The sequence below is a fragment of the Heptranchias perlo genome, chromosome 30 (assembly GCF_035084215.1).
Source record: "Heptranchias perlo isolate sHepPer1 chromosome 30, sHepPer1.hap1, whole genome shotgun sequence".
Lineage (NCBI taxonomy): Eukaryota > Metazoa > Chordata > Chondrichthyes > Hexanchiformes > Hexanchidae > Heptranchias > Heptranchias perlo.
Window position 1 is genome coordinate 10,903,925 of NC_090354.1, and position 25,511 is coordinate 10,929,435.

The 25,511-nt window shown below is 42.2% G+C and overlaps 1 protein-coding gene across 1 annotated transcript in view; it reads right to left on the bottom strand.

Annotated features, from left to right (window-relative positions):
- The window catches only part of kcnh4b (potassium voltage-gated channel, subfamily H (eag-related), member 4b), a 115,369-nt gene that overhangs the window by 55,968 nt on the left and 33,890 nt on the right, over positions 1–25,511 (bottom strand). The window contains exons 2-5 of the mRNA XM_067969223.1: positions 24,393–24,626; positions 18,180–18,311; positions 13,348–13,478; positions 1,081–1,324 (exon numbers count right to left, since the gene is read on the bottom strand). Coding sequence (XP_067825324.1) covers positions 1,081–1,324; positions 13,348–13,478; positions 18,180–18,311; positions 24,393–24,626 — 741 coding nt within the window. The remainder of the gene's footprint in view (positions 1–1,080; positions 1,325–13,347; positions 13,479–18,179; positions 18,312–24,392; positions 24,627–25,511) is intronic.

Genomic DNA, 25,511 nt, shown 5'->3' on the forward strand with positions numbered 1-25,511 from the left:
AGAATATGGAACAGAAATAATCAGAAAAGGCAGAAAAGTTTTATTGAACAGGCAGGGTGAGAAAATAGGTTAATGAGGCACAAGTATCACGAACTGCATAAAAGTTTGAGCAAATGGAACTCATTACTCAAAAACTGGTGTTCAAAAGGTGAGAGTGCGGAGTCTGCATTTTATACTGTAAAGTTAAAGTGATGTTACTCCCATCTTTTCACAGGGGTTGTTCCATTGGATGATGTCGCGGGCTGCACAGATAATAGAAAAACACATAGCCAAGAGTGGAGCAAAAATAACTCCGTCATTTCTTTTTTATTCGTTCATGGGATGTGGGCGTCGCTGGCGAAACCGGCATTTATTGCCCATCCCTAATTGCCCTTGAGAAGGTGGTGGTGAGCCGCCTTCTTGAACCGCTGCAGTCCGTGTGGTGAAGGTTCTCCCATAGTGCTGTTAGGTAGGGAGTTCCAGGATTTAGACCCAGTGACGATGAAGGAACGGTGAAATATTCCCAAGTCGGGATAGTGTGTGACTTGGAGGGGAACGTGCAGGTGGTGTTGTTCCCATGCGCCTGCTGCCTTTGTCCTTCTAGTTGGGAGAGGTCGCGGGTTTGGGAGATGCTGTCGAAGAAGCCTTGACGATGCATTTACACTACAAGTTTAATGTTGGTGCAAAGTGGTTTAGGCTCTTCGCATTGACCCTGAACGTTGGAGTGTAAATCAGGTGTCAAGTGATTCTGAAGCGAAGTGGACTGAGACTCTCTCCTCCAAGGTGTTTCACGCCTCTCCACTCTGGTATCAGGTCAGACCCTGACTCTGGATTCAGGCTGCACTTACACTAGTGATGATACAAATCAAAACTGCATCACCTCGATGCCACAGTTATAGTATGAATAGTCAATGAGACTTTTGTGCAGCTATTTTACCTCACCGTCTTATTTCTCCGGTATGCTGGAACCTTCATTCCTAAAGTACACCTACCTGCTGCCTCAGTGTGGCACGGAGGTGAAATATCTGCACATCTGCCTGAAGAAATTCTGCTCTGTTGTGATCTGTGGTGGAGAAGCGATCAACCAAAAACTTGGCTTACCGAAAATGAAAAGCATTTCCACAGCAATGTCGCTCACGGTAGTGCTGCGAGAAGCGGAGGAGCTGTCCTCACTTTCTGTGAAGCAAACGTTGTAAGGGACGGTCACAGCAACGTAAAAGGTGGCCAGTAAGATGAGCCAATCCCAGCCGGCTTTGAACATGCTGTAGTGCAGGAGGATGAAGCGGGATTTCTGGATCGATGCCACTTTATACTCTGGGAGGGAAGGCTTCGTCTCAAACATATTCTACCAAAGAAGAAAGTCAAGCAGTTACAAACAACAGAAAAAACCTCTCACAAAGTGAAAATAAATCATTGTATCATTTCTGATCAATTGAAATGAGCTTTCAGTTGTCAAGGTGCCAACTATTTGGACATGGTTGAGTCTTTTAAGAATTTGGCACCATACAAAGCATGTGGCTTTTATATCCATTCTTACCATCTACACATTAATTTGCCAAACTTTTGTGTGTCTTCATGTTTATAGGTTTCTGGTGTCAGCTAATTCTTCAAAAAATATGTAGGACTTGAAGTTATGTTGTGTGATTTGAGGTATTCACAGAAAATTCCTGTGTCTCATACTTCAACATAGTGTTTAACCATTACAATGGTGGGCTAGAGAATTTCATATGAATGTGTTAAATACTCAGACACTAATATTCACACACCTCTCACCTGCTTCCAAATCAGCCATTTCACTAAAGGGGGGGTTGAGGGGAGGGTACCAAACATGGCGTCCATTAGTGAGTGAAAAAGAGTTACAGCATTCGGCAACAATTTCTGAAGCTGAAAGCTCATCTTTTCATTCAAAAAAAAAAGAAAGTATTTTCTTGGCAACAGCAGTCTGTCCCCTCATTATTAGTTTGAGAACCTGTGGTGCCAGTTTTCTTGGGAGCAGATTGTCCCTGAACTGCATCTGGCATAAAGCAGGGAATCCGGGTGCACATGGTCTGACATTCATTTGTATGTATGACAGGAAAAGACCAGCAGGTCCATCAAGCCTGTCCCATAACGTCATGTTGCAAATGAGCCTGCTAAATCTAGGGAAATTGTCCCTGTTGACTTTTAAGGCACAGGTAAACTGTTAGCTAAAGATTATTGTTCAGGGGATCACATGGGGTGGGATGTGTATATATTGTGATACACAAGGTATCTCGATTGTGCGGGGCAAGCTGGATGGACCAGAGGATCTTTTCCTGTCCATCATTGTTCATAGGCAGCATGAGATACTTGGCTGTGTCTGAACCTTCATTGGTTGGGCTAACATTTCTCCAAATGTACTTACTCTTTTTTTCCTCCGCTAGCCAGAAACTGTTTGCACAACAGAGGAGAGCTCTGAAAGAAGCTGTTGCCAAATACATTCAACTATAAATAATACAATATCTTTCAGGTATAACGGGATACATTTGGGCCTGATTACTTGTCAGCAGTTGGTTACTTGGTGGGTTTCCCCACTTTTATTTGCTCGATTGCTTTTTTCTACATTTCCTTATATGTCCTTGGAGTGAAAATGCATGAAAAGAATGAAACCAGTGGGGTATTACACAGAATCATACAAATAAAGATGCAAGAATTTTTCAGGAACAGGAAAAGTCCATTGAGCCCAACAAACCCATCCTTTTTTTAAAAAAGTCAACCCTCCTCACCATATCCCTCAAATCCTTCTCTCTCCAGAAATTCCTCTAATTGCCTCTAGAACCTACTTATTTTACTGCTTCAAATGGCATTTCCTAGTAACTTATTTCAAAACTCTGGTACCCCCCGGATGAAAAAGTTCTGACTGACCTCTTTTCTTCCTCCTAACTTCCTAAATCTAACAGCCGATACTGGTGCACCTCATTAACCCACAAATTCAACTTTGCCAATGGGTTTCAAACGTGCATTTTGCTACTTCAATGTTGTCTGGTACATGTTCAGATCCTGCCTGTCTTGGTTTGTGCAACTTGTAACCATTCTTTCCTCAACCCAGTAGCTTCCCAGCTTTCCTCATATTCCTTTCTGTATCTGTGCATGGGTAATTTTGATAATAAAATACAGGACGTCCCATGAATATAGGAACACTGCAACTCACACACTAGGTAAAATTTAACAAAATAGCAACTAAGGAGCAGCTTTACAGTATGGTCAATATTAGACATGTCAACACATTGTTCCCTGTGACACAACCCAGTTCAGTCAGAATACCAAGATGTGCCATATCTGCTCTCTATTCAGTTAGAGAAGGTCACAGTAGCACTAAAATTCAGCCAACATCTTCACTTATAGGTAGGTAGCACATGTACTTTTAGACAGCAAGTCTTTTTTCACAGTTGTTTTTTTGTACAGGTTCAAGTCCTTTCCTATTGTGGGGTTAGCAGCTTTGATGACTATTTTAGTCCTGCACTTGTGTAAAGAAGGATTGAAGGGGCATTATCTATAACAAACAGCTCATCTTTTGTCACTTATTTTAGCAAGCACACTAACTCCCTAGCCAGCAACATCTGGTAAGCTCTAAATTGACATCCTGAGAAACCGGGACCAATTATGTACACTGAGGGCTATCGGTGTAGGGAGGGTAGTCCAAAAATATTAGGAGAGCTGCTGTTCTAGGACATTGTCCAATAATGGACCAGAACTGCATGTGAAAATATCACTTTGAAGTGACACCAAAAGAACACAACAAAATCCATAAAATTAACGATCAAGCAGCTTTCCAGATACAAGTGAATTGTCACCACACCCCCATGTTTTGCTGCCCAGAGTAATGTATAATCCACTGTACAAGCAGCACCTTTGTACAATTCCTAAAAAAATTAACACAATGGGCTTTCAAATTTTGAATGCATTTCAACGAGTGGCTATTGACGTCAAGCTACTCACAACATTCAAGACAGAATTAGATAAACATTTGAGGAAAAATGAGGGTACAGGGAAAGAGCAGGGAATTGGGATTAGAGTAGATAGCTCCAATGTCGAGCTAGCACAGGCATTATCTCATATATACTCCCAGTCATTAACTGCCATTCACCTACCCAGGGAATGCACATAAGCATACATGCAGGAAATTCGCCTCCCAGTGGTTACAATTTAAATGGTTTTACACACTCGAATATTTAAATCTGGCTAAACTTAAAAGAAGTGTCCAGAACGACCAAGTGACCCCATAAGCACTTCTTAAATCTGATTTAGCAAAATACTAAAGCTACACCCCATGCAGATGTGAGTCTGCCTTCTCCAGGGGTCTCAAACAGCAAGGTGCAACTTTACTGTCATTGCAAAATTTCACATCAGCATTGAAAGTTGCTGTATAATGCATCATAAATCTGAGGAGACAACTACTGCATCAGGGCAAAATCTTAGAATTTATACCAGAACGCTAATCAAATTGAGAAGCAAATTATATTCAGAGATCATTATTAATCTGGATTTTTGTGGTGCGTCCAGTTCTCTTTTCTGTCATATGTAAACTTATTTTTATACTGGTACCCCAACCTATTGAATAACCAGGGTTAGTTTGCTACCGTAAACTCCAGTGTAGAAGCCACATTTGGAATACGTTTTTATGCTTTCCATGTATAATAGTATGATCTGTACACCAAAGTGTCAATAACAGCCATACAGATAGGCAGGGGCTTATCAATATGCGATCAGGTTTTACTTACAAACATTCCCGACTGGGAGCTGCTGGAGAATCTCCTGTTCTCCACAGCACTTGAGGAGCTTTCAGTTTCCTGGCCATTGCGTACATGCAAATGGAGCAACGATAAAGAGAGAGTAAGAAACCGAGAGAGTAAGCGACCCACAGGAGTCACTCAGCAGCAGGACATCAACAGCAAACAAGCAGGGCAGAGAAAGAAACAGGACAGGTCTGATGTTTCTATAAGGATCCACGGTCCCTTTTTTTTCATATATAGATCCCAATAAAATAGGGATATTGCCAGGCCTTTTCCAGAGAAGGTTAGGGGGCAGAGAAGAACTGAAACCCTCTCTCAATGCTGAACCTTCACAGTCAATATACCAACAAAGTATTAAAAAATTGTATTTTTGTTTTATTGATTTGATGAGTATGTCAATATGTAATTATGTCACTCTTTTCTATATAGCAACCAAGGCTCCAACACTATTTGTTTCTGAAGAAAATGTTTCTGAAATAGGTGCCTCACTCTGTCTACCAAGACCAAAAAATATCAACCCGCAGAAAACATCAAATTTAAACTCATTACCGGTAAGAGGTGTCTGTGAGTGATTGAGAGTCAAACATTTCCTTCCCAACAGGAAGTCCTTCCCCTAACAACTCATGAAAAACAAGAACTTTTGTTCATTGAATGACTGACACCTTTAGTTACACCAGGCAGTGTTGCATAACTAATGTGTGAAATTCACACAGGTGCTTTCTGTAAAGCAGAAAACGCTGGAAACAGCCTGTCAGTCAACATCGGCGGAGAGAACAGATGAGTTAACGGTTCAGGTGTCCTGATGAAGGACCCACACCTGAAATGTTAGCTCATCTGTTCTCTCCACAGATGCTAACCGACTTGCTGAGCTTTGCCAGCATTTTCTGTTTCTTGTTTTAGATTTCCAGCCTCTGCAGTTGTTTTGCTTTTTGTATATTCTAGAAAGAATTTGTTTCTCCCCTCCTTTACTGAAATTCCTCCTCATGCACTTCCTTGCCCAACTAAATGTTTTTTTTTAAAAAAGACATGTAAAGAATGAAGCTAGAGAGAGGAAAGGAGAGGCATGAAGAATTTTTACTATTCAGCCAGTTCTAAAATGTGAATCTTACTTGACAGACATGCTGCGCCTTCCCAGATCCATCAATCAGTTAAAGTGACAATTGATCGGACAAAATCTTCACTGAGCATTCATAGACATTAGCTAATGGTTTGGCAGTGACACACCGCATTGAAGTACCTGTGATTCCCCAAATCACACATTTTTTTATCTCAAATGCTGCTATAGGAAAGCACCGGCTTCAAAACCAGACTGGTGAACAAGTGTGGGCCCTTCCCTTCAACTATACAATTTTTAAATTTCTCCTCTCCATTTTCCACCAATTTTCTCCACTCCTCCTCTCACAAAGGTGCTGACTCATACTGGGGTACAGTTTCATGGTCCCCAGGCAATGTCTAGTACTTTGCCCAGGTGGCCATTCATTTGCGAGCCTAGATAAAGACTATTTGACATGTGGAGGGCATCACTGCTAAATCCAATATTGTCTCGGACCCTGGCCAATTTGTCCCTCCTCACACAAGGTTTCTGAGGCTAATTGTAATGCCTCTACTGATGCCCTGTCTGACGTTAGCTAATTAAACACAGAATGGGGATCAACCTGGGATTTCCTTTGTCTGACTCAGCTACTCACATTGCTAACTTGCTGGCTGCGTTCTGCTCAACTATAATAGACCGAAGCCATGGGGAGGGGGTCCTCCTCGCAACTAGAATAACTTCTTACTGATTGATTGTCATTATTCTAGTTAATTAAAATAGTTCTGAAGAGTCTTTACACAAAAGACCTAACACAAAAATAACGAAACTTACTACAAAGGCAGATCAGCAAATTTAAAACATGTATTAACATAATCCTATATAAGAAATATATATCAGAAAGCACCAACTGGCTAATACAGAGTCTGCAGTGTGTTATAAGGCACTAATACATTAAAGGAATTCTGATGACAAGGCATAGTTTGATGTGGAGATGCCGGTGATGGACTGGGGTGGACAAATGTAAGGAATCTTACAACACCAGGTTATAGTCCAACAGTTTTCTTTGAAAATCACAAGGAGAAAGCTTCCGAAAGCTTGTGATTTTCAAATAAAACTGTTGGACTATAACCTGGTGTTGTAAGATTCCTTACAAAGGCATAGTTTAGCAACACCATCTCAACTCAGATGTGCCACTGCCTTGGAATATATTTAAGAATTTTCTATACGTTACTGTGAATAATATACTCCAGTGATTTTAAAAACGTTTCTATTTTTTATTTCCCCTTCTTTCTTCCCCCCGCACCCCCGCCCCCACCCTCCCCCGCATCCCCACCCCCCCACCCAACCTCCACACCCCCCACCGCCCCACCCACCCCCCCAATTTTTGCCCTTCTCAGCTTAGGCTGGGGTACGTTCCATAGGCATCTGTAGCTCCTGGAAACCTCACCAAACCGGCCTTTTAATGGATTGAGTTCAGCCAACAAGGGAGCAATTTTAACCTAACCTGCCTTACGGGAAACTGATTTTACTCTCCTTTGAAGTCAACGTAGAATAATATTGGTTGAAGAGTAATATTGGGCGGGGTGTAAAACCGATCCCGTGGGCTTACCCCCACCCAGCAAGAGTCAGCAGGGCCTAGTAACCAGAGTCAAACCTATAAGCCACCTGACACCCACACATGCCCACCTACCAGGCTTTCTACTTTTGCCTGTGTAAGTGTGATGAGAAACGGACAGATACTCAGACAGAAATAATATTGGGATTTTAATTAATGACAGAGGGGATATCACAGCTTCTACACATTTGATTTACTTCAAAAGCATTCTATAGCCAATTGTTGACAGAACATACTTAAAACAGGAACCTCGTTATTTTGGTTTGATAGCAAGAGGTAGATTATTCCAAAATCTTGATAAAGAGAAAGAAAATGAAAAATCTTCTCTAGTTTGTGCAAGTTCTGAGGTAGAAAAATGATTCACTAATATTTAATTTGACAAAATTGCAATCACATGAAGGGCAGTTTTTTTTAAAATCGCAATTTTGGATTGAGAAGGCTATAATCCTAAAATAAATCAAATTGATTAAAATTAAATTTCCTCCTGAAATATCCCACTATGTACAGATGGTCAGAAAACTAGACATTTAAAGTACATTCAAATCACAGAAAAAAATCATCTAAAGTAGTTCAAATGTGCTGTAAACTGTAGTAGAAAAGGGCACTCAATCCTCAGCCCATTAATGAAAACGGTTGCTTTTAACCACAGACCGTCTGCTTCAATATAGTTCCCTCTGATTGAAGTTGATGGAGAATTATACTTCCCTGTACAACCTACTAATGCAATCTGTCAAAGTGTAACAGAAATTAACTCAGCACAAGTGATGTTCTGTCAGAAACACAGACTCTTTACAGCGAAGTTAAGGGAACCTGAATACAGATGGAAAGAATGGACAGCCAGGCTTTCCCTCTGACCCAAGGAAGTTTATTTTGGACATTTCAATATTGTGGAACTTGCTTTGAATCTCACCACAGTTAACATCGCTATAACACAGTAATGGAGAGTATAAAGGGGAGATTTCACTGCTCGGGAATTTCAGGCAGGCTCAGACCCTTGAAGAGACGGGATCAGCATGATCTGAAACTCTGGACAAATTCCAGCGCTTTGATATTTGTGTTAGAGTAATAACGTTTTATAAAAAAAGTTTTATTGTTAAAACAAAGATAAACTCATAAACACATTGGCACAAAATGGACGATAACTAATCCCATTCTCCTTTCCATTGACTTCAATCGGGCAGGCTGTAAAATGAGCTGCCGATTCTCTATCACCTGCTTCTTGCTACCGTCGAAACTAATTTCACCCCCAATGTATGGTGGGGTACAGACCAAGAACAACAAAGAGGTTTGATCCTTGATCAGTGCTGAGTTAGCTACACTCAGCTGGGGCAGTCACCTGCACTTATATAACACTTTTATTGTAGAAAAATGTTTCAAGGGATGAGGGGAGTGGAAGGAATGGATGGTGAGCTATGGAAGGGCAGTCAGGGGAAGTGACTGAAAGCAGGGATTCTCGGTGGTTGGAGAAGCAGAAAGTCGAAGGGTTTAAGGGTGGAGCTACAGAGAGTAGGGCCAAGGTGGTTGAAGGCTCTGCCACTGATGCGAGGTGAAGGGAAGGAGAAACAGAAAGTGCACAGAAAGCCAGAAGAGTAAATGAAACAACACGAGATTAGAGGAGGTTACAGAGATGGTGTGGTCCAAGACCATGGAGGGATTTAAAGGTGAGGATAAGGATTTAAAATTTAATGCATAGGCACACTACAGCTGTCCTCTGCTGATAAAGAAAGTGAAAAATCAGCCACTGCAGATCACTCGATTGCAACATCTGGTGGAAAAGTGTACTTGCCCTGGCTGTGTAGGCTGAATCATGAAGAATAGCCATATGGATGAGATACTGGAGGGTTTCCAACCTCTGTGGAACTGATCCCAGCATGAATCAGTGCCTTCAGGAAAGCGGGGAGAAAAAGGGACACAGTTTCACAAGGGCTCACAGCCCATTAGGATCTTGTCATTCTTCATTTTGAAAACTAGTTAAGTCTGGACATGTGGACTTTTCCAGTAGGGGTCACTACATAGTAACCATGAAGAGGAACCCTGCTTGATTTCCCCCTTCTTCAGTACAGGAACACAGAGGAAAACTGTAGCGCCCCTAGTGCTGGCTCAGCTGAGGGCAACAGCAACTAACTCAATCACTGACCAAGGCTCAGTGGCCGAGACAAAACGGGCGGCAAGTCAGCAAAGTGCTTACTTCGCGCGGCGGTCCTTGTCGGCCTGAGGCCCACTTGCATCAAACAGGCTCAAGACTTGGAGCAACTGGGTGGAATATGTGTGGTGCAAGCTCTGCCCATTTGTAAATGGATTTCAATCGGCATTAGGACGCCAACTTGCATACGCAAGGAGCCAGCGCCTATTTCAGGTGGGCGTCCTGCACACCTAAAAGTCAACAGCATCCAATTTAGCAGCAGGCGCACTTCCGGGGCAAATCGGGTGCAGGAAATCGGGCGCTACCTGAAATTCATCTCCCTGTTCTTCACTTTTTGCTCAAAATTTATCCCCCAGTAAGTTTAGAACACCAGACATCAATTAGAGATGCAACGGTGCCATTGTGCTGTCAGCTCCTCCAAAAACAATGATTAATAGTTATATAAGACGTATTACCATATCAACCTTTGAAACTCTTTGAACCTTCAATCACATTTTGGATCACAGAAAAAGCAGCAATTGTGATTTAAAATTTGTGACAAATAAACTTGTTTCACTGAAGTAAGTGCACAATGTCAGTTCATTTCAGTTGTGTGTTGAGTTTTGACTTTTTACAATCTTCTTATTTACATAAAGGTGTTATCTTGTGATTAATAGGCTCTCGACCAGTTAGTCAACTAGCTTTACAACTTTAACTTCTAAATAACCAAATTATGTGATGCAATAGCATAAATTATCCAGTAACTAAATTTTTGGCTCAACAACCAGTTGACGCAAGTCAACGCAACTTGATGTACAAGCTCAGAATTACACAGTGATGTTATCGTGGATACAAGCAGCTCAAATAAAGCTGAGGCAATATGTCAATAGTGAGACCCAAGTTCTACTGGAGGGTCCAGAAGCCTACATTTACACAAAATAATTTTCATTGCAATCTATGCTGCAGTGTAAAGTGCAATGAATCAATTTTGTCTAATCTGTTTAAAATAGCAGCACCAGATCAGCCACCAACAGAAAATGTATGTCTTATATTGGGAGTGGATAAGGCCCTGGAAGATGGTTAGATAATTGAATATTCACAGGTTGGCTAGTGTTATCAAACCATAATCCAGTCAAATGTCATACAGCTAGTGGAATCCAGGATCTATGCCAGAGCTAGATTCCAGGATATTGATGTTAATAATGAAGAGCAATAATGACACCGGCTGTAAACTTGGGACAATCTCAATTTACAGATGATGCGATCTTCACAGCTATTTTAAATAAAAGTATTTATAGGGAACATTAGGTGAAGGGTTTAAGCCCATAATGCAAGACACCATCAAGGTTGAACAGAGTAAGAGTTAATCGGAAGACAAGGCCAAATGAGGATGTAGCGATTCAGGATTTTAAAATTCTGAAGATTGTAGGAAGGAGCTCCACAGTTTTGAGGTCCTGAAAGAATTGGAAGCCTAAAATTGAGCCTTGGGCCTCATCTAAATCACCTGGGCCATCTCCCGGCCCCTGTCGCACCTCCACAGGAAGCTCACCCTTGTGCAAAAATGAATTTCAGACCGTTGGCAGTCGCCCTCCAGTAAGTGCCAGGTGGGATTGCAGGAGGGGACCATATCTGTGTAGCAGCAGCCAAGTGCTGTGGAGCCAGGTGAAGAATTATTATTCCTCCTGGCTCCAAGTGAACTTTAATAAAAAAAATTTTAAATGACCTTTTCAGTGGCAGCCAATTCCTAGGCCACGTTCACACCTGAGAAACCTGAGTGGAACGGGCTTGATCGGTTTGCTCCACTCAGGGAAGTTCAGCTTCTCAGTGGGGCCCAAAAACATGCGTTAAGACCCTCGTTAGCATACGCAAGGGACCTATCGCCTGTTTTTGCCGGTCTTCCTGGATGCCTGAAAATTGGCCTCGGACTGTTTACCGGTATCCTTGGGGCACGGGACCCAGCCTTGAAAAATTGCTCATAGTTGCCTCCGTTTTCTGTCCTGCAACGAAGACCAATTTCTGCCTCAATGAGTTGGAGTAAGAGAGTGCGATGAGTCTTGATTTTAACACAGTGAAGATGAAGGTAATAGGAAGAACAAGTAGGATGGAATATTTTTAGCTTAGAAGGACCAAGATAGGAAAGTTTAGAGGCACACTGATTATAGTTAAACATTAGTACAACAGTGTTGTACAATACGAGGCTGAAAGATGAATTGAAGACTTTTCTCATGAATGCCATGATTGATTTCTCCAATATTCAGGAAAGCTGGCCCACTTTGCAGATCAGAGTCTGACAGGGCATTTCATTCTGTTGGAGGCCAAGCATCTCAGCCCCAGGGCATTGCTGCAGGAGTTCCTCAGGGCAGTGTCCTAGGCCCAACCATCTTCAGCTGCTTCATCAATGACCTTCCCTCCATCATAAGGTCAGAAATGGGGATGTTCGCTGATGACTGCACAGTGTTCAGTTCCATTCGCAACCCCTCAGATAAAGAAGCAGTCCAAGCCCGCATGCAGCAAGACCTGGACAACATCCAGGCTTGGGCTGATAAGTGGCAAGTAACATTCGCGCCAGATAAGTGCCAGGCAATGACCATCTCCAACAAGAGAGAGTCTAACCACCTCCCCTTGACATTCAACGGCATTACCATCGCCGAATCCCCCACCATCAACATCCTGGGGGTCACCATTGACCAGAAACTTAACTGGACCAGCCATATAAATACTGTGGCTACGAGAGCAGGTCAGAGGCTGGGTATTCTGCGGCGAGTGACTCACCTCCTGACTCCCCAAAGCCTTTCCACCACCTACAAGGCACAAGTCAGGAGTGTGATGGAATACTCTCCACTTGCCTGGATGAGTGCAGCTCCAACAACACTCAAGAAGCTCGACACCATCCAAGATAAAGCAGCCCGCTTGATTGGCACCCCATCAACCACCCTAAACATTCACTCCCTTCACCACCGGCGCACTGTGGCTGCAGTGTGCACCATCCACAGGATGCACTGCAGCAACTCGCCAAGGCTTCTTCGACAGCACCTCCCAAACCCGCGACCTCTACCACCTAGAAGGACAAGGGCAGCAGGCGCATGGGAACAACACCACCTGCACGTTCCCCTCCAAGTCACACACCATCCCGTCTTGGAAATATATCGCCGTTCCTTCATTGTCGCTGGGTCAAAATCCTGGAACTTCCTTCCTAACAGCACTGTGGGAGAACCGTCACCACACGGACTGCAGCGGTTCAAGAAGGCGGCTCACCACCACCTTCTCAAGGGCAATTAGGGATGGGCAATAAATGCTGGCCTTGCCAGCGACGCCCACATCCCGTGAACGAATAAAAAAAAAACTAGAGCAGGCCTGCCTGTGCCCCATAGCCTGCACCTCTACTTTACTTCCCAGTGGTTATCTGTGCCCTGCACTATATATTCAGGGGAGGCAGACATTCAGTACCATAATTTCACAAAGTTGCATGGAACGCTATTAAAAATTACCTCGGAAAGAAACGTCAGGGTTAGTCGTGGCACCTCTCCCCCAGTGTCCTGCACTATATATCCAGTAGTGGATGCTTTCTGAACCGTGTAATTGAAGAAGCTGTCTGCCACTATACTAAAATTCACCGAAACGTGAGCCATCAGGATCAATCTTAGGACCCTCACCAACTTCTTAACTTTTTGATGAAATTGTACAATCCAAATGAGACCAGAATCAGTTTAGGATATAAGCAAATGCACTATCATGATATGTTTTACATGGTGGAGAAAAAGATGAAGACACTATTCATCCTTCAGCTTGAAACAGTAATATATTGAACAACAAAGTAAGTAAATTCATAGAAAAGGGAAATACTCACATTATTCAGCGTAACTTTATTTTTGTCTCGTTTTTGAAGGTGGCTGGTCAGGTGGTAGAGGACTGTTCTGCCCTGTCTGCGTGCAGCACTAAAATGGGATCCACTACTCTTTTTGTTCTTGCGCTTTTCCTCTGTTGAGAAGAATGGAAGAAGAAAATTAAAACTAAACCCAGGCAATGCAAATGCACTTCAAGAGGGGAAAATAAGTCTCTCAGCTGGGTCTTCAGGATCTTTCTGGTTGCTGTTCTCTGTGAGCTCATCCCATCAGAAAGGCCCTACAGTCCCCCATCTTGACATCGAACTGTTCTTAAATGATTTCAGTGTTTCACCTCCACAACCCTACCTAGAGGTCCATTGCAAATGTTGATCACTCTGTCTGAAGAAGAATTTCCTGGCAACAGTCCTAAAGTTTCACTTGTCTGAACCATGCCCCTTATTCTACTGTCACGGTTTAGTTTGAAGTAGTTTGAAATTTACCTTATCTACACCCTCTCCAACCTTATATACCTCTCAGTTGCCTCTTTCCGAAGTTTCTTTCATCTTCCCTCATCACCGGCTGGCACAGGCACGATGGGCCGAGTGGCCTCCTCCTGTGCTGTACCTACTATGATACTATGAACACAGTTCATTGACGTTAATTGATGTTAAGCTTGCCACATGTTTGCCAGTAATGAATTTTCTATAATATTTCTGTCTCAAGGTAATACAAACAGAATAATTATCAGATAAAATCAGTCATGAATATTCATATCACAGTGTGAATAAAGTGTTTAAAACCATCCACAAATTTGAGTGTGGTATTCATAACTGGTGTTCATCCCAGTGACACAATTCAGTGCTTTAGATATTAAGGAGATGTTTCAAAACACAAAACACCATTCTTTAAATGTCTTAAAAAATAATGCCAAAGAGGAGGGTGTTTATACTTCAAACAAACTATCAGACAAATCCTTAGCATCAGAACTGCTTTCTCTTTCACCATCAGTGGGAAGTGTTAGATCATGTTTGAGTTGATGGTCCTAATTTCAGTAGTCAAAGCCCACACGCTATATATTCTCCATTACCTCTCCCTTAATCATGGATTTTAATCATGCGTTCAATTAAAATGCCTCAGATCAGGGAGATTTTCTGTCCTGTGCTGAGAATGCAATGCTCAGTTCAGTTTTCCTGAAGCCGAATTCTGATCCAAATTTCGGGATTTCTGACACATTTAACTGAGAATCAAAAGTTTGAGCCTTTAGAAACTTGCAGTGTGAAGCTTCAACCTATCAAAGAGGAAAGTCAAAACTGCAACTCGAATGATTAAATTAAATTCCTGATCTGTTAGCATATTTTCAAATATCAAAGAAGCCATCAACTCTCTCCAAATTTCAACATCCTGAACCTACTCCTTAAATTCTAATGCCAAAGTCACATTGTTGCGATTTTCCTTTCTGTTGGTAAATGATTGTCCTTCATTCCTTGAAGTCTTCCACATCACACTATTTCCTAGGCTGAAAAGTGGAATAGGCACACAGGAACAACAGTGGGGTGTTTTAAGGAAAGAGATGGCACAGGTACAGAATAAGTATATTCCATATAAACAAAGAAGGAAACGACTAGTAGTTTTAGGACGGATAAATAAAAAGGTTAGAAACCAAATAAAATTGAAGAGGGCCCAAGAGGACTATGAAAATAATAACGAGAAAACCAAAGGAGAATGAGGGAAAAAAAGAAGAGGTTGAGTGGAATAAGGAAAGCTAAGAGGGAGTATGAGGGGTGAAAAAAAATCGAAAAACATCAAAAGGAATCACAAATTATATCAGTAAAAAGAATTGTTAAAAGTGGGGTGGGACCTCTGAGAGGAGAGAAGATTGTTAATTTGTAGAGGACAATCAAAAAATGGTGGAAATATTTAGTAAGTACTTCACATCAATTTTTACGAAAGAGAAAGATATCAGACAGGAAGTGAGTCCGCAAGCGGTTGAGAGTGAGATGAGCGATATTGTGGTGGATAAAAGGAACGTTTTAGATAATTTAGTTAAGCTAAAGGAATACAAAGCACCTGGCCTGACAGGATCCGAGGATCCCAAAGGAGTTGAGGGAGGAAGTTGCAGAGGCCCTAGAAGTGTCAGGGCTCTGTTGAGTGTGGGTGTGTACCAAGAGACTGGAGAGTGGCTATTTTTAAAAAAGGAGACAAAGCTAATCTGGGTAATTACAGGTCAGTTCGTTTAACAGCTGTGTAGGGAAAATGCTGGAGTCTCTTAAGGGTGAAATTACCATATATCTAGATAAAGGGAAATAGAATTAGCCAACACAGATCGCTGTCCTGTCCCTAATTCCAAACCTCTAGTAATCTCCCATGTGGTACCTTGTGAAAGGCTTTCCTAATGTCAATGTGCATCCGATCCACTGCATTGTGCTGGACAAACCTCAGAATTCCTTGAGCAGGTAAAAAACATGGCAGATGGAAAAACATGCAGTGGATGTGATGCACATGGACGTTAGGAAAGCCTTTCACAAGGTACCACATGGAGATTGCTGGAGAAATTAAAAGGTCTGGAATTAGGGGTAGGACAGCAAACTGGATTACAAATTGTTCAGAAGGAAGAGACAGTCGGAGTTAAGGGCAGTTTTTCAAAATGGTTGGAAGTGGATAATGGAATCACTCAGGGTTCAGTTCTGGGGAAACTTCTGTTCATGGTCTAGATCAATGATTTGGCCGAGGAGTGGTTCAAAATATGTAGATGAAACCAAAATAGGAGGTATAATTATTTCTTTGGAAAACCAAAGGAAACTGCATAGGGATATTGATAAGGTGGGCGAATAGGCTATAAAGTGGCAGATAGAATTCAATGTCAGTAAATGTGTGGTGATTCATTTTGGTAATAAACAAACGAGCAGTAATTATACTTTAAATGGAAGTAGGTTCACTGCTGTGGGAGAGAATGAATTCGGCCTCCAGCAGTATTCCTGCCTCTGATTGGGAGCTTGCCACTGGGGCGGGGGGCGGGAGGGAGTGCGGAAAATAGCGTGTTGCTGCAGGATTAAAACCTTCATCAGCACAAAGGGTCAGACATCATCACAAACCGTTTTATTTTGCCAAGCGGGATTATCAATTTGGGAAAAAATGTCAGCATTCAACATCAAAAATCAGGATTTTACAATTGTTTTTAGATGTACTTTTAAATTTACTTCTTCCTTTCCTGTAGTGCATAGCGACACTGGAAGTTTGTTTATACAAGCGTGAATTATGTCCAATCTTTCGAGGTGATAATGACTTGGAGAAAATAGGACTTATCACATCTCCATATCATTACCATTTCATTTAAATATGCCTGCACGTTTGGTTGACAATTGAAGCATTTGGCAGAAAATAAGGCATAAAATGGATGGCAATCTGGCGTAATAGGTCTTCACTCCATATTCCACCCATATCTGCCTCAGTACTGTCTGAGAATTGAGTGTTACAAAGAGTAAAATCCACCCTCCATAGCATTGCAGCTCTATCCACACTGAACCGCGACATCACAAAAGGAAATATCAACAGCCTCTGATGGGGTGAAATTACTCTCTGCAATATTAGCAAACAAATATTCAACATACTCATATCAAATTCCTTTATCAGTTATTTTAATGGAGAGTCTAACCTTTAAAATACAAACAGATTATAATAATGGATAAAGGAGTTCCTTATGAACTCATTAATTGTTCAAATGCTAATATCCTAAAGCACAATTTCTCCTCCCGAGAGTCAAAGATAAAGAAGCATTAAGGGTGGCAGATCTTCTGATTTTATTCACAAAACTCCATAATATTAAATTATCCTTTGAGCCTATTCTTAATTCCTGGTATGTGGGTAATTGACTGAAGATATATCACATCATAGCACCACTTGTTGGTGTTAGGAACTGAGAACTGCTTCGGAATGGCATTCAAAGTACCGAGTAGTCTTAGTATCACTGATTTTGTGTTGTGGTGATCCACAAGCTGTATACATTGTCTTAGAAGTGATAGGTTCAAAGTGGCTCCAGCATTTTATTTTTAAATTAAAGGTGATAATTGAAGCACTAGTAAAAGAAAGTGTTGGTGTAGGAAAGAATAAAAGTTCCTTTAAAATATTAAACTTTAGAAAGAGAAACTTTAAAAAAATGTTCACATTTTTAAACCTCGCAGTTACAGAGCATGAGAAACTCTCAACTATACTCAAACACTAGATAATACACGATGTGGAGATGCCGGTGATGGACTGGGGTTGACAATTGTAAACAATTTTACAACACCAAGTTATAGTCCAGCAATTTTATTTTAAATTCACAAGCTTTCGGAGGCTTCCCCCTTCGTCAGGTGAACGATGTGAGAATCGTTCACATCGTTCACCTGACGAAGGGGGAAGCCTCCGAAAGCTTGTGAATTTAAAATAAAATTGCTGGACTATAACTTGGTGTTGTAAAATTGTTTACAATAGATAATACACGCAAGAGATGTTTAAATGCAATATTACAAAACCATTAATTACAATGGACTGCATTAATTACAATGGACTGCATTACGTCAAGGATTTTAATATATTATAGATATTAATATATTAATATATTATAGATAAAATGAAGCTTTGTTCAGATTTCAGTCCTGTATCATTGACAGCAACAGTCAGTGCAATCTCTACTGATTACATCTACACTAAAGGGATGACACTGTAATCACTGGAACTTTACTAAATAACAAAGTATTGTTCCTGTGACTGCTAGACTGATTGCTGCGAGATTGGGCAGAAGTGAAAGCATTTGTATAAAATGAGAGAAGCAGCATGTAATCGTACCGAACCTGTCTCCTCCCATGAATGCTCCTACCTTCCTTCCCGTCGCCCTGGTGGCTTTTGCCTCGGGTATCCGTGAGATCCTTAAAGGAAACAAGGAACAGCACAACCTCCCCTTTCTCATTTTTAATGGGAACAATGTCAAGCATACACCAGAACGCAGCTCCTGTAAGTGAAGAGCAGAGAAGAGTACAATCAGCAGGTTAGTGGGGCATTGTACTCAGAAGACGACAATACTGATTAGGTGATCTCATTGAGGGATACAAGTCACAAACATCTGTTAAGGTCTTTTACAATAATGGAGAACTTACAAAATCGCCATATCTATTCCATCCAGAAGTTTTATTTATCACTTACTTATTATAATACATTAAATGGTTTAGTGTACGATACACTGTAATGCTTATTTCAGATATTGAAATTATTGCCAATTTAATTCAGATCAATGATGTTCTATAGAAAATTTGCACTTGGAATCACAGGTTCAATTAGTTTAAACTATTAGCCCTGAAATCACAAGGTTTCCAAGTTCTTTGTATCACTAGCAGGGTGATTTAAACCCTGCCCGCCCAGCAGAAACTGGGAGAGTGGGTAGTTAAAATTGCCCGTAGGTCTGACCCATCGATGTCCCGCTATCTTCCTGCAGGTTCCAATTTTAACCTGCTGTTCTGAACAGGCGGAAAGGACAACCTCCGGAAAATGGCGGGGTCCTTCTTTAAATATGCAGATCAAGATCTAATGATGTCATCAGGACTCAACTGCTATTTTAACCAGAGGCTTGCATGGGGAAGCTGTTGTGGCTTTTCTAAAAAGCCAACCTAGTGGGAAGAGGAGTCGGGGCTTGAAGAGGCCCAAAAAGATATGGTTCATTTTTACATTATTGGCTTTCCTTGTGGGATCTGGAGGGGCAGGATTGCTCCTCCAGGCCCCACAAGGAAAGTTTAGGCCTTTCCTGCCACGGGCTTCCTCCCTACCCCCGACTACAAGGCCCACACGACCCCCTTCCTGGTGACATATCTGAACGCCGGGGACTGTTCCTTCAGTACCCAGCAGTGACCTCCTGCTGCGCAGCATTCGACTCCCGGCCACCAGCTACTTCCCGCTGGTGTCTGTTGGTAGACTGATGGGATCTATACAGATGAGGCCCAAGAATTAAAATCTCCCGGGCCTCATGCTGCCAACGTTGGGACAGTTTTCTGCCCATTTCAGACCCTACCTGCATGATTGCCGCCCAGAGTTAAAACTAGGCCTTAAGTCTCTGTTTCCTTCTTGTCTTAACCAGGATAATTATAGTAGATCACTCGGTCCGTTAAATAGCTGCTTTCCAGGAATGAAAAACTATAATTATGAGGAGTGGCTTAAGATACTGGCACTATTTCCATTGGGACAGAGAAGGCTGAGAAGATTTAAAAAGAAGGTTCTAAAATTATGAAGATGGTTGATAGAGTTAATAAGGAAAGATTATTTCCTCTGTTTAGCAAGTCAGTGAGGAGGAGTAATCAATTTAAAATTGCCACTAAGAGTGAGGAGAGGGGTTAGGATATATTTATTTCTGCAGTGGATTGCTGGAGCATGGAATTCTTTGCCACAGGGAGTGGTTGAGGCAGAGACCATTGCATTTTTAAGGGAAAATTGGATAAATATTTGAAGTAGATAAGGGGAGAGAAGAACATTAGTGGGATTTGTTCTGGGTTGCTCGAGCAAAAAGCCAGCACAGACATGATAAGCTGAACAGCCTTTCTGCTGTGTCACAGAACTACCAGAGCCACGGGCCAGCTAACGTTTGGTTGATTTGTTTAGTTTGACCCAATAACAAAATCAAACTCACCAAATCCTAATGTCAAAACCCAGAGTGAAAAAAATCCCTTGGGAGTAATACTGCAGAGCACAGAGACAGGAATTACTACAGTGTTTAAAAAAATACTTCATGCACATGTTCATGCCCAGATCACAGTTTCAATAACTCTTAGAAACTCACATTTGCTCTGCTTCCTGTCACTTCTATTAACCTCAGGCCAGAAGCAAACATTACAGTCCTCTTAATTCCAGCTTTTTAAAAATTCTTAATATTTAAGGGATAGTGTTTATATTTCTTCATGAACATCACAGGTGGTTGCGTTCTATGGATTAGAGTGACATTGAACTTGAAGGCATATAGCATTATATGTTATCGTTACTATAGTAATGCTAGATTTTATTTATGGTAGAGGCAAATACAGTTGTTCCGTCAAGCCCCGTTTAAATGAATCATAGAATCATAGAAGTTTACAACATGGAAACAGGCCCTTCAGCCCAACATGTCCATGTCGCCCAGTTTATACCACTAAGCTAGTCCCAATTGCCTGCGCTTGGCCCATATCCCTCTATACCCATCTTACCCATGTAACCGTCCAAATGCTTTTTAAAAGACAAAATTGTACCCGCCTCTACTACTGCCTCTGGCAGCTCGTTCCAGACACTCACCACCCTTTGAGTGAAAAAATTGCCCCTCTGGACCCTTTTGTATCTCTCCCCTCTCACCTTAAATCTATGCCCCCTCGTTATAGACTCCCCTACCTTTGGGAAAAGATTTTGACTATCTACCTTATCTATGCCCCTCATTATTTTATAGACTTCTATAAGATCACCCCTAAACCTCCTACTCTCCAGGGAAAAAAGTCTCAGTCTATCCAACCTCTCCCTATAAGTCAAACCATCAAGTCCCGGTAGCATCCTAGTAAATCTTTTCTGCACTCTTTCTAGTTTAATAATATCCTTTCTATAATAGGGTGACCAGAACTGTACACAATATTCCAAGTGTGGCCTTACTAATGTCTTGTACAACTTCAACAAGACATCACAACTCCTGTATTCAATGTTCTGACCAATGAAACCAAGCATGCCGAATGCCTTCTTCACCACCCTATCCACCTGTGACTCCACTTTCAAGGAGATATGAACCTGTACTCCTAGATCTCTTTGTTCTATAACTCTCCCCAACGCCCTACCATTAACGGAGTAGGTCCTGGCCCGATTCGATCTACCAAAATGCATCACCTCACATTTATCTAAATTAAACTCCATCTGCCATTCATCGGCCCACTGGCCCAATTTATCAAGATCCCGTTGCAATCCTAGATAACCTTCTTCACTGTCCACAATGCCACCAATCTTGGTGTCATCTGCAAACTTACTAACCATGCCTCCTAAATTCTCATCCAAATCATTAATATAAATAACAAATAACAGCGGACCCAGCACCGATCCCTGAGGCACACCGCTGGTCACAGGCCTCCAGTTTGAAAAACAACCCTCTACAACCACCCTCTGTCTTCTGTCGTCAATCCAATTCTGTATCCAATTGGCTACCTCACCTTGGATCCCGTGAGATTTAACCTTATGTAACAACCTACCATGCGGTACCTTGTCAAAGGCTTTGCTAAAGTCCATGTAGACCACGTCTACTGCACAGCCCTCATCTATCTTCTTGGTTACCCCTTCAAAAAACTCAATCAAATTCGTGAGACATGATTTTCCTCTCACAAAACCATGCTGACTGTTCCTAATCAGTCCCTGCCTCTCAAAATGCCCGTAGATCCTGTCTCTCAGAATACCCTCTAACAACTTACCCACTACAGATGTCAGGCTCACCGGTCTGTAGTTCCCAGGCTTTTCCCTGCCGCCCGTCTTAAACAAAGGCACAACATTTGTTACCCTCCAATCTTCAGGCACCTCATCTGTAGCTGTCGATGATTCAAATATCTCTGCTAGGGGACCCGCAATTTCCTCCCCAACCTCCCATAACATCCTGGGATACATTTCATCTGGTCCCGGAGATTTATCTACCTTGATGCGCGTTAAGACTTCCAGCACTTCCCTCTCTGAATAACTGATAAAAGAATAAAATGTTTGAGAATAAAAACTCTCTGCATAAATCCCTTTTCTATCTCTTCCAATGATAGCTGTCCCTGTTAAATGAATAACTGTTATATAAACAAAACGTTTGAATGAATTGCAAGAGTCTGGATTTATTCATTATGCACTGCCTTGCTAAACCTCTTTTTGCCAATCAACGTGTCAAACTCTTTTTACAAGGGTTTTTGTCGAGGTGTAAAAATCGCTTAGTAACCAATCCATTGATGTTAGAGTCTTTATCACCTCATCAGGTGCTGGGGCTCAAGGACATTTGGCAATCAATGTGACAAGCACTTTTGTTTAGATGTGAAAGCCGCCATATCAGGTGCTAATACTCAAGTTTTGTGATGCTAATAATTTTCCCGCGTTTTAGCAGTACACAAACCCTTTGGTAATATATTGGCAGAAACTCGGAGTAATTTTAATCCCCAAGGACAGGTGGATTGGAGGCGGGTGGGAAGGTAAAAAATTGTACAAATATAAAACCCGACCCCAACCTGCCTCCAATGCGCCCACTTCCGGTTTTAACGGAGGCTGGTCGAGGGGTGGGCGACCAACCCACTCTCAGGAGGCGGGTTGGTCAGTAAAATCATTTATGGAGGCTGCGGGCCTCCATTTTAATAGCTTTTTGATTTTAACAACTCCTGGGGGCCAGGATTCCCGAGCTGCCTAATTCAAGCCGCATAAGAGGAGGTGAGAAAGGCCAGATCGACAGGTAAGTGCCTTTATTGCACTGTTTGTGGGCCAGGAGGAGTAAGAGGGTGTCCTCCAGGCTCAACAAGCTCACCTGCCGCGATCGGATGCACACAATCGGCCACTGCCCACCCCCCCCCACCATGTCCGACCACCAACCCCCAACCGATGTCTCCGACTCCCCCACGATGTCTCCAACTCCCTCACGATATCTCCGACCCCTCCCCCACTATGTCCCCGACCCCTCCCCCAAGATGTCCCTGATATCCCCCCTCCCCGCCACAATGATGTCTCCGACCTCCCCCTTCCCCGCAACCCACGACAGGCAGCCTGCCTGTCAATCTGGCTGGCTGTCGCACAGGAAACCTGCTGAAAAAATTTTAAAGTCGTCCTGAGGTCAAAATCATCCACAAATGCTCCCCCACCCCCAGCCCGCTCTCCATGGCTTGGTGTTAAAATCCAGGCCTCTGTTTCTGTGAATATAAAACATGGGGTTGTATCAAGAAAGCTATTTCATTTGGACAAAAAGCACAGGATTAGAGGCCACGAGTAACAAATTCACACAAGTCTCGAGCAAGGTTAGAGATTTCAAAAAAATTCCCAGATAGTGGGCACCTGCAACAGACCCCAGGAGAAGGTATTTGATTCAAGTCATTTGAAAGGGAGCTGGACAGATATCTGCTGAGAAAGGGAACTGAAAGCTCTGCTTGATTTTTTTCAGGGAGATAAGGGATGGAAGGTAATGTTCCTTAAAGTCGGGGACCAACAGATGCTGTTGGTGGGGTGGGGAGAAAATGACTCCAGAATAGGATAATCAAACATAGACTCTGGATAGAGCAGGTTTGATGAGCCAAATGGCATTGTCTACAATTTTATCGGCTCAATTCAGCAATCCCAGCTAAAATTGTGTGCTGGAAGAACAATAAGCTGGCCTTGCCAAATGCTGCTCATGAGTATCATTTAAACAGAACGCTGACACCACTGGAGCCTTGCACAAGGAGCAGGATGAAGAGAGCCCAAGAGAATATGATGAGCATGCAGCTTTTAAAGGGAAGCAGCTACTGAAAGGTAAGTGGTTACATGTAGTGATGAAAAATATTGGAGCTTTTTTCAAAAAAGCTCAAAAATGCTGCATACAGGTTTTGAGCTTCTGCAAAAGCTACTTAAGGATGGGGAGAGATGGTCAATAATGAAAGATCAAAAAAACCTGAAATGGAGACATGAACCAGGATCTGTGGACAAGTGATGGAGTGGCACTGCTCCATGCACCTTTGAGAAGTGGACGCATTGCTGCAGAGGATGTGTACAAGGGCTGCCCAGTTTGGATTGCCAAAGGACAGCAGTTCAGATCCCTGGCAGGTTCAACACAGTCTACAGTATATTCAGAACATGGGAGTGAAGATGGCACATCCTGACAAGACATGCATGGTGGTCATTAAATGCAGGCCCAATAAAACACTTTTTGTAGTGATCATGCCAGATAGCCCTGGTATATTACACCATTCAAAGTCATGGACTCCCAGTTCATGCCCTCTCTGAACACTGCCTTTGTCAATTACCTTGATGTCTGGATCGTTAACAAAATGTAGAATGAATCTATCACAAGTCATGGAGTGGATGTGCAGGAGCACTCAGCGCTTTTCATCATTGCACATCTTACCAGTTTTCTTGTAGAATCGTACTTCCCCTTGAAACTCCCGCTTGCTGTCAAGTGCTTTCTCAATCTGCATGGATAGCTGGTCACTGGTCTCTGCTCCGTGCAGGAATCGGCAGCCACAGTTCTTCTGCATGACTTCAGTGCGAGCAAAGCCAGTGAGGTCACAGAAGCCATCCGAGCAGTAGACAATGGGAAAGCCCCGGTACACTTGAGCATTCGCAAGGATAAAATTGCTGTCTGCAAATTCAAAAAGGAAGAGACCAACTTTCACATCAACACCAACTTTAATTTCCTAAAATTACATGTTTGGCTAATTAAAATTTGTATGTTAATGGGCTCCCATTCAATGCAGTAATGTCAAATTTAGTGAGATTAAAAAAAACGCTTCGCTGTTGGTTTATCACAAATATTGCATTAGTGAGCGTGCCCATAAGTCTAGACAAAAAAGCTGATATGACGCCAAATTCCCTGACATCAACTGTACAGAAGTCCTGCTCTTCTCCTCCTGGTTCCATATTCAGGTAAATGAAATAAATGTACTTAGTGTTTTGCTGGCAGCCTCAAAAGGTCCCTTTAACGACTGTTTGTTTGACTGCATTTCACCTGAGAATATTGACCGTAGCATACGAACATACGAAATTGACAGGCAGGAAAAGACCAGCTGGTCCATTAAGCCTGCCCCACACCATGATGGCCAGAGCATCATGACTGAACATTTCTTCCTTCCCTCCCTCCGTCCACCCCCCTCAAAACACGTAATCTCCTGGGAAAGGCAAAAAAATCCAGAGGCTTGAAATAGGCATTAGGCCCCCAGTTTGCATCCACAATCAGCCCATTCCAGTTTCAAGTAGGCTCCCTCAAGTTATTTAGTCTGAACAGTGTTCAGAATTTTAAACAACAAAGATCCACTTCTCCTGTACCAAATGAAAACGACAATACATTATTTTGACATGTGGCAGTAACACTAATTTGGTGAACTCTCCAAAATTAGACAAAAGATCCATGGAATGCTAATAAGGAGGTAAATACTCATTATCTAGAATCTTGACCCAGTTAACCATAGTTTTAAATTTAACAGAACAAAATTATTGTATTTGTCACAACCAATATAAAAGTGACATG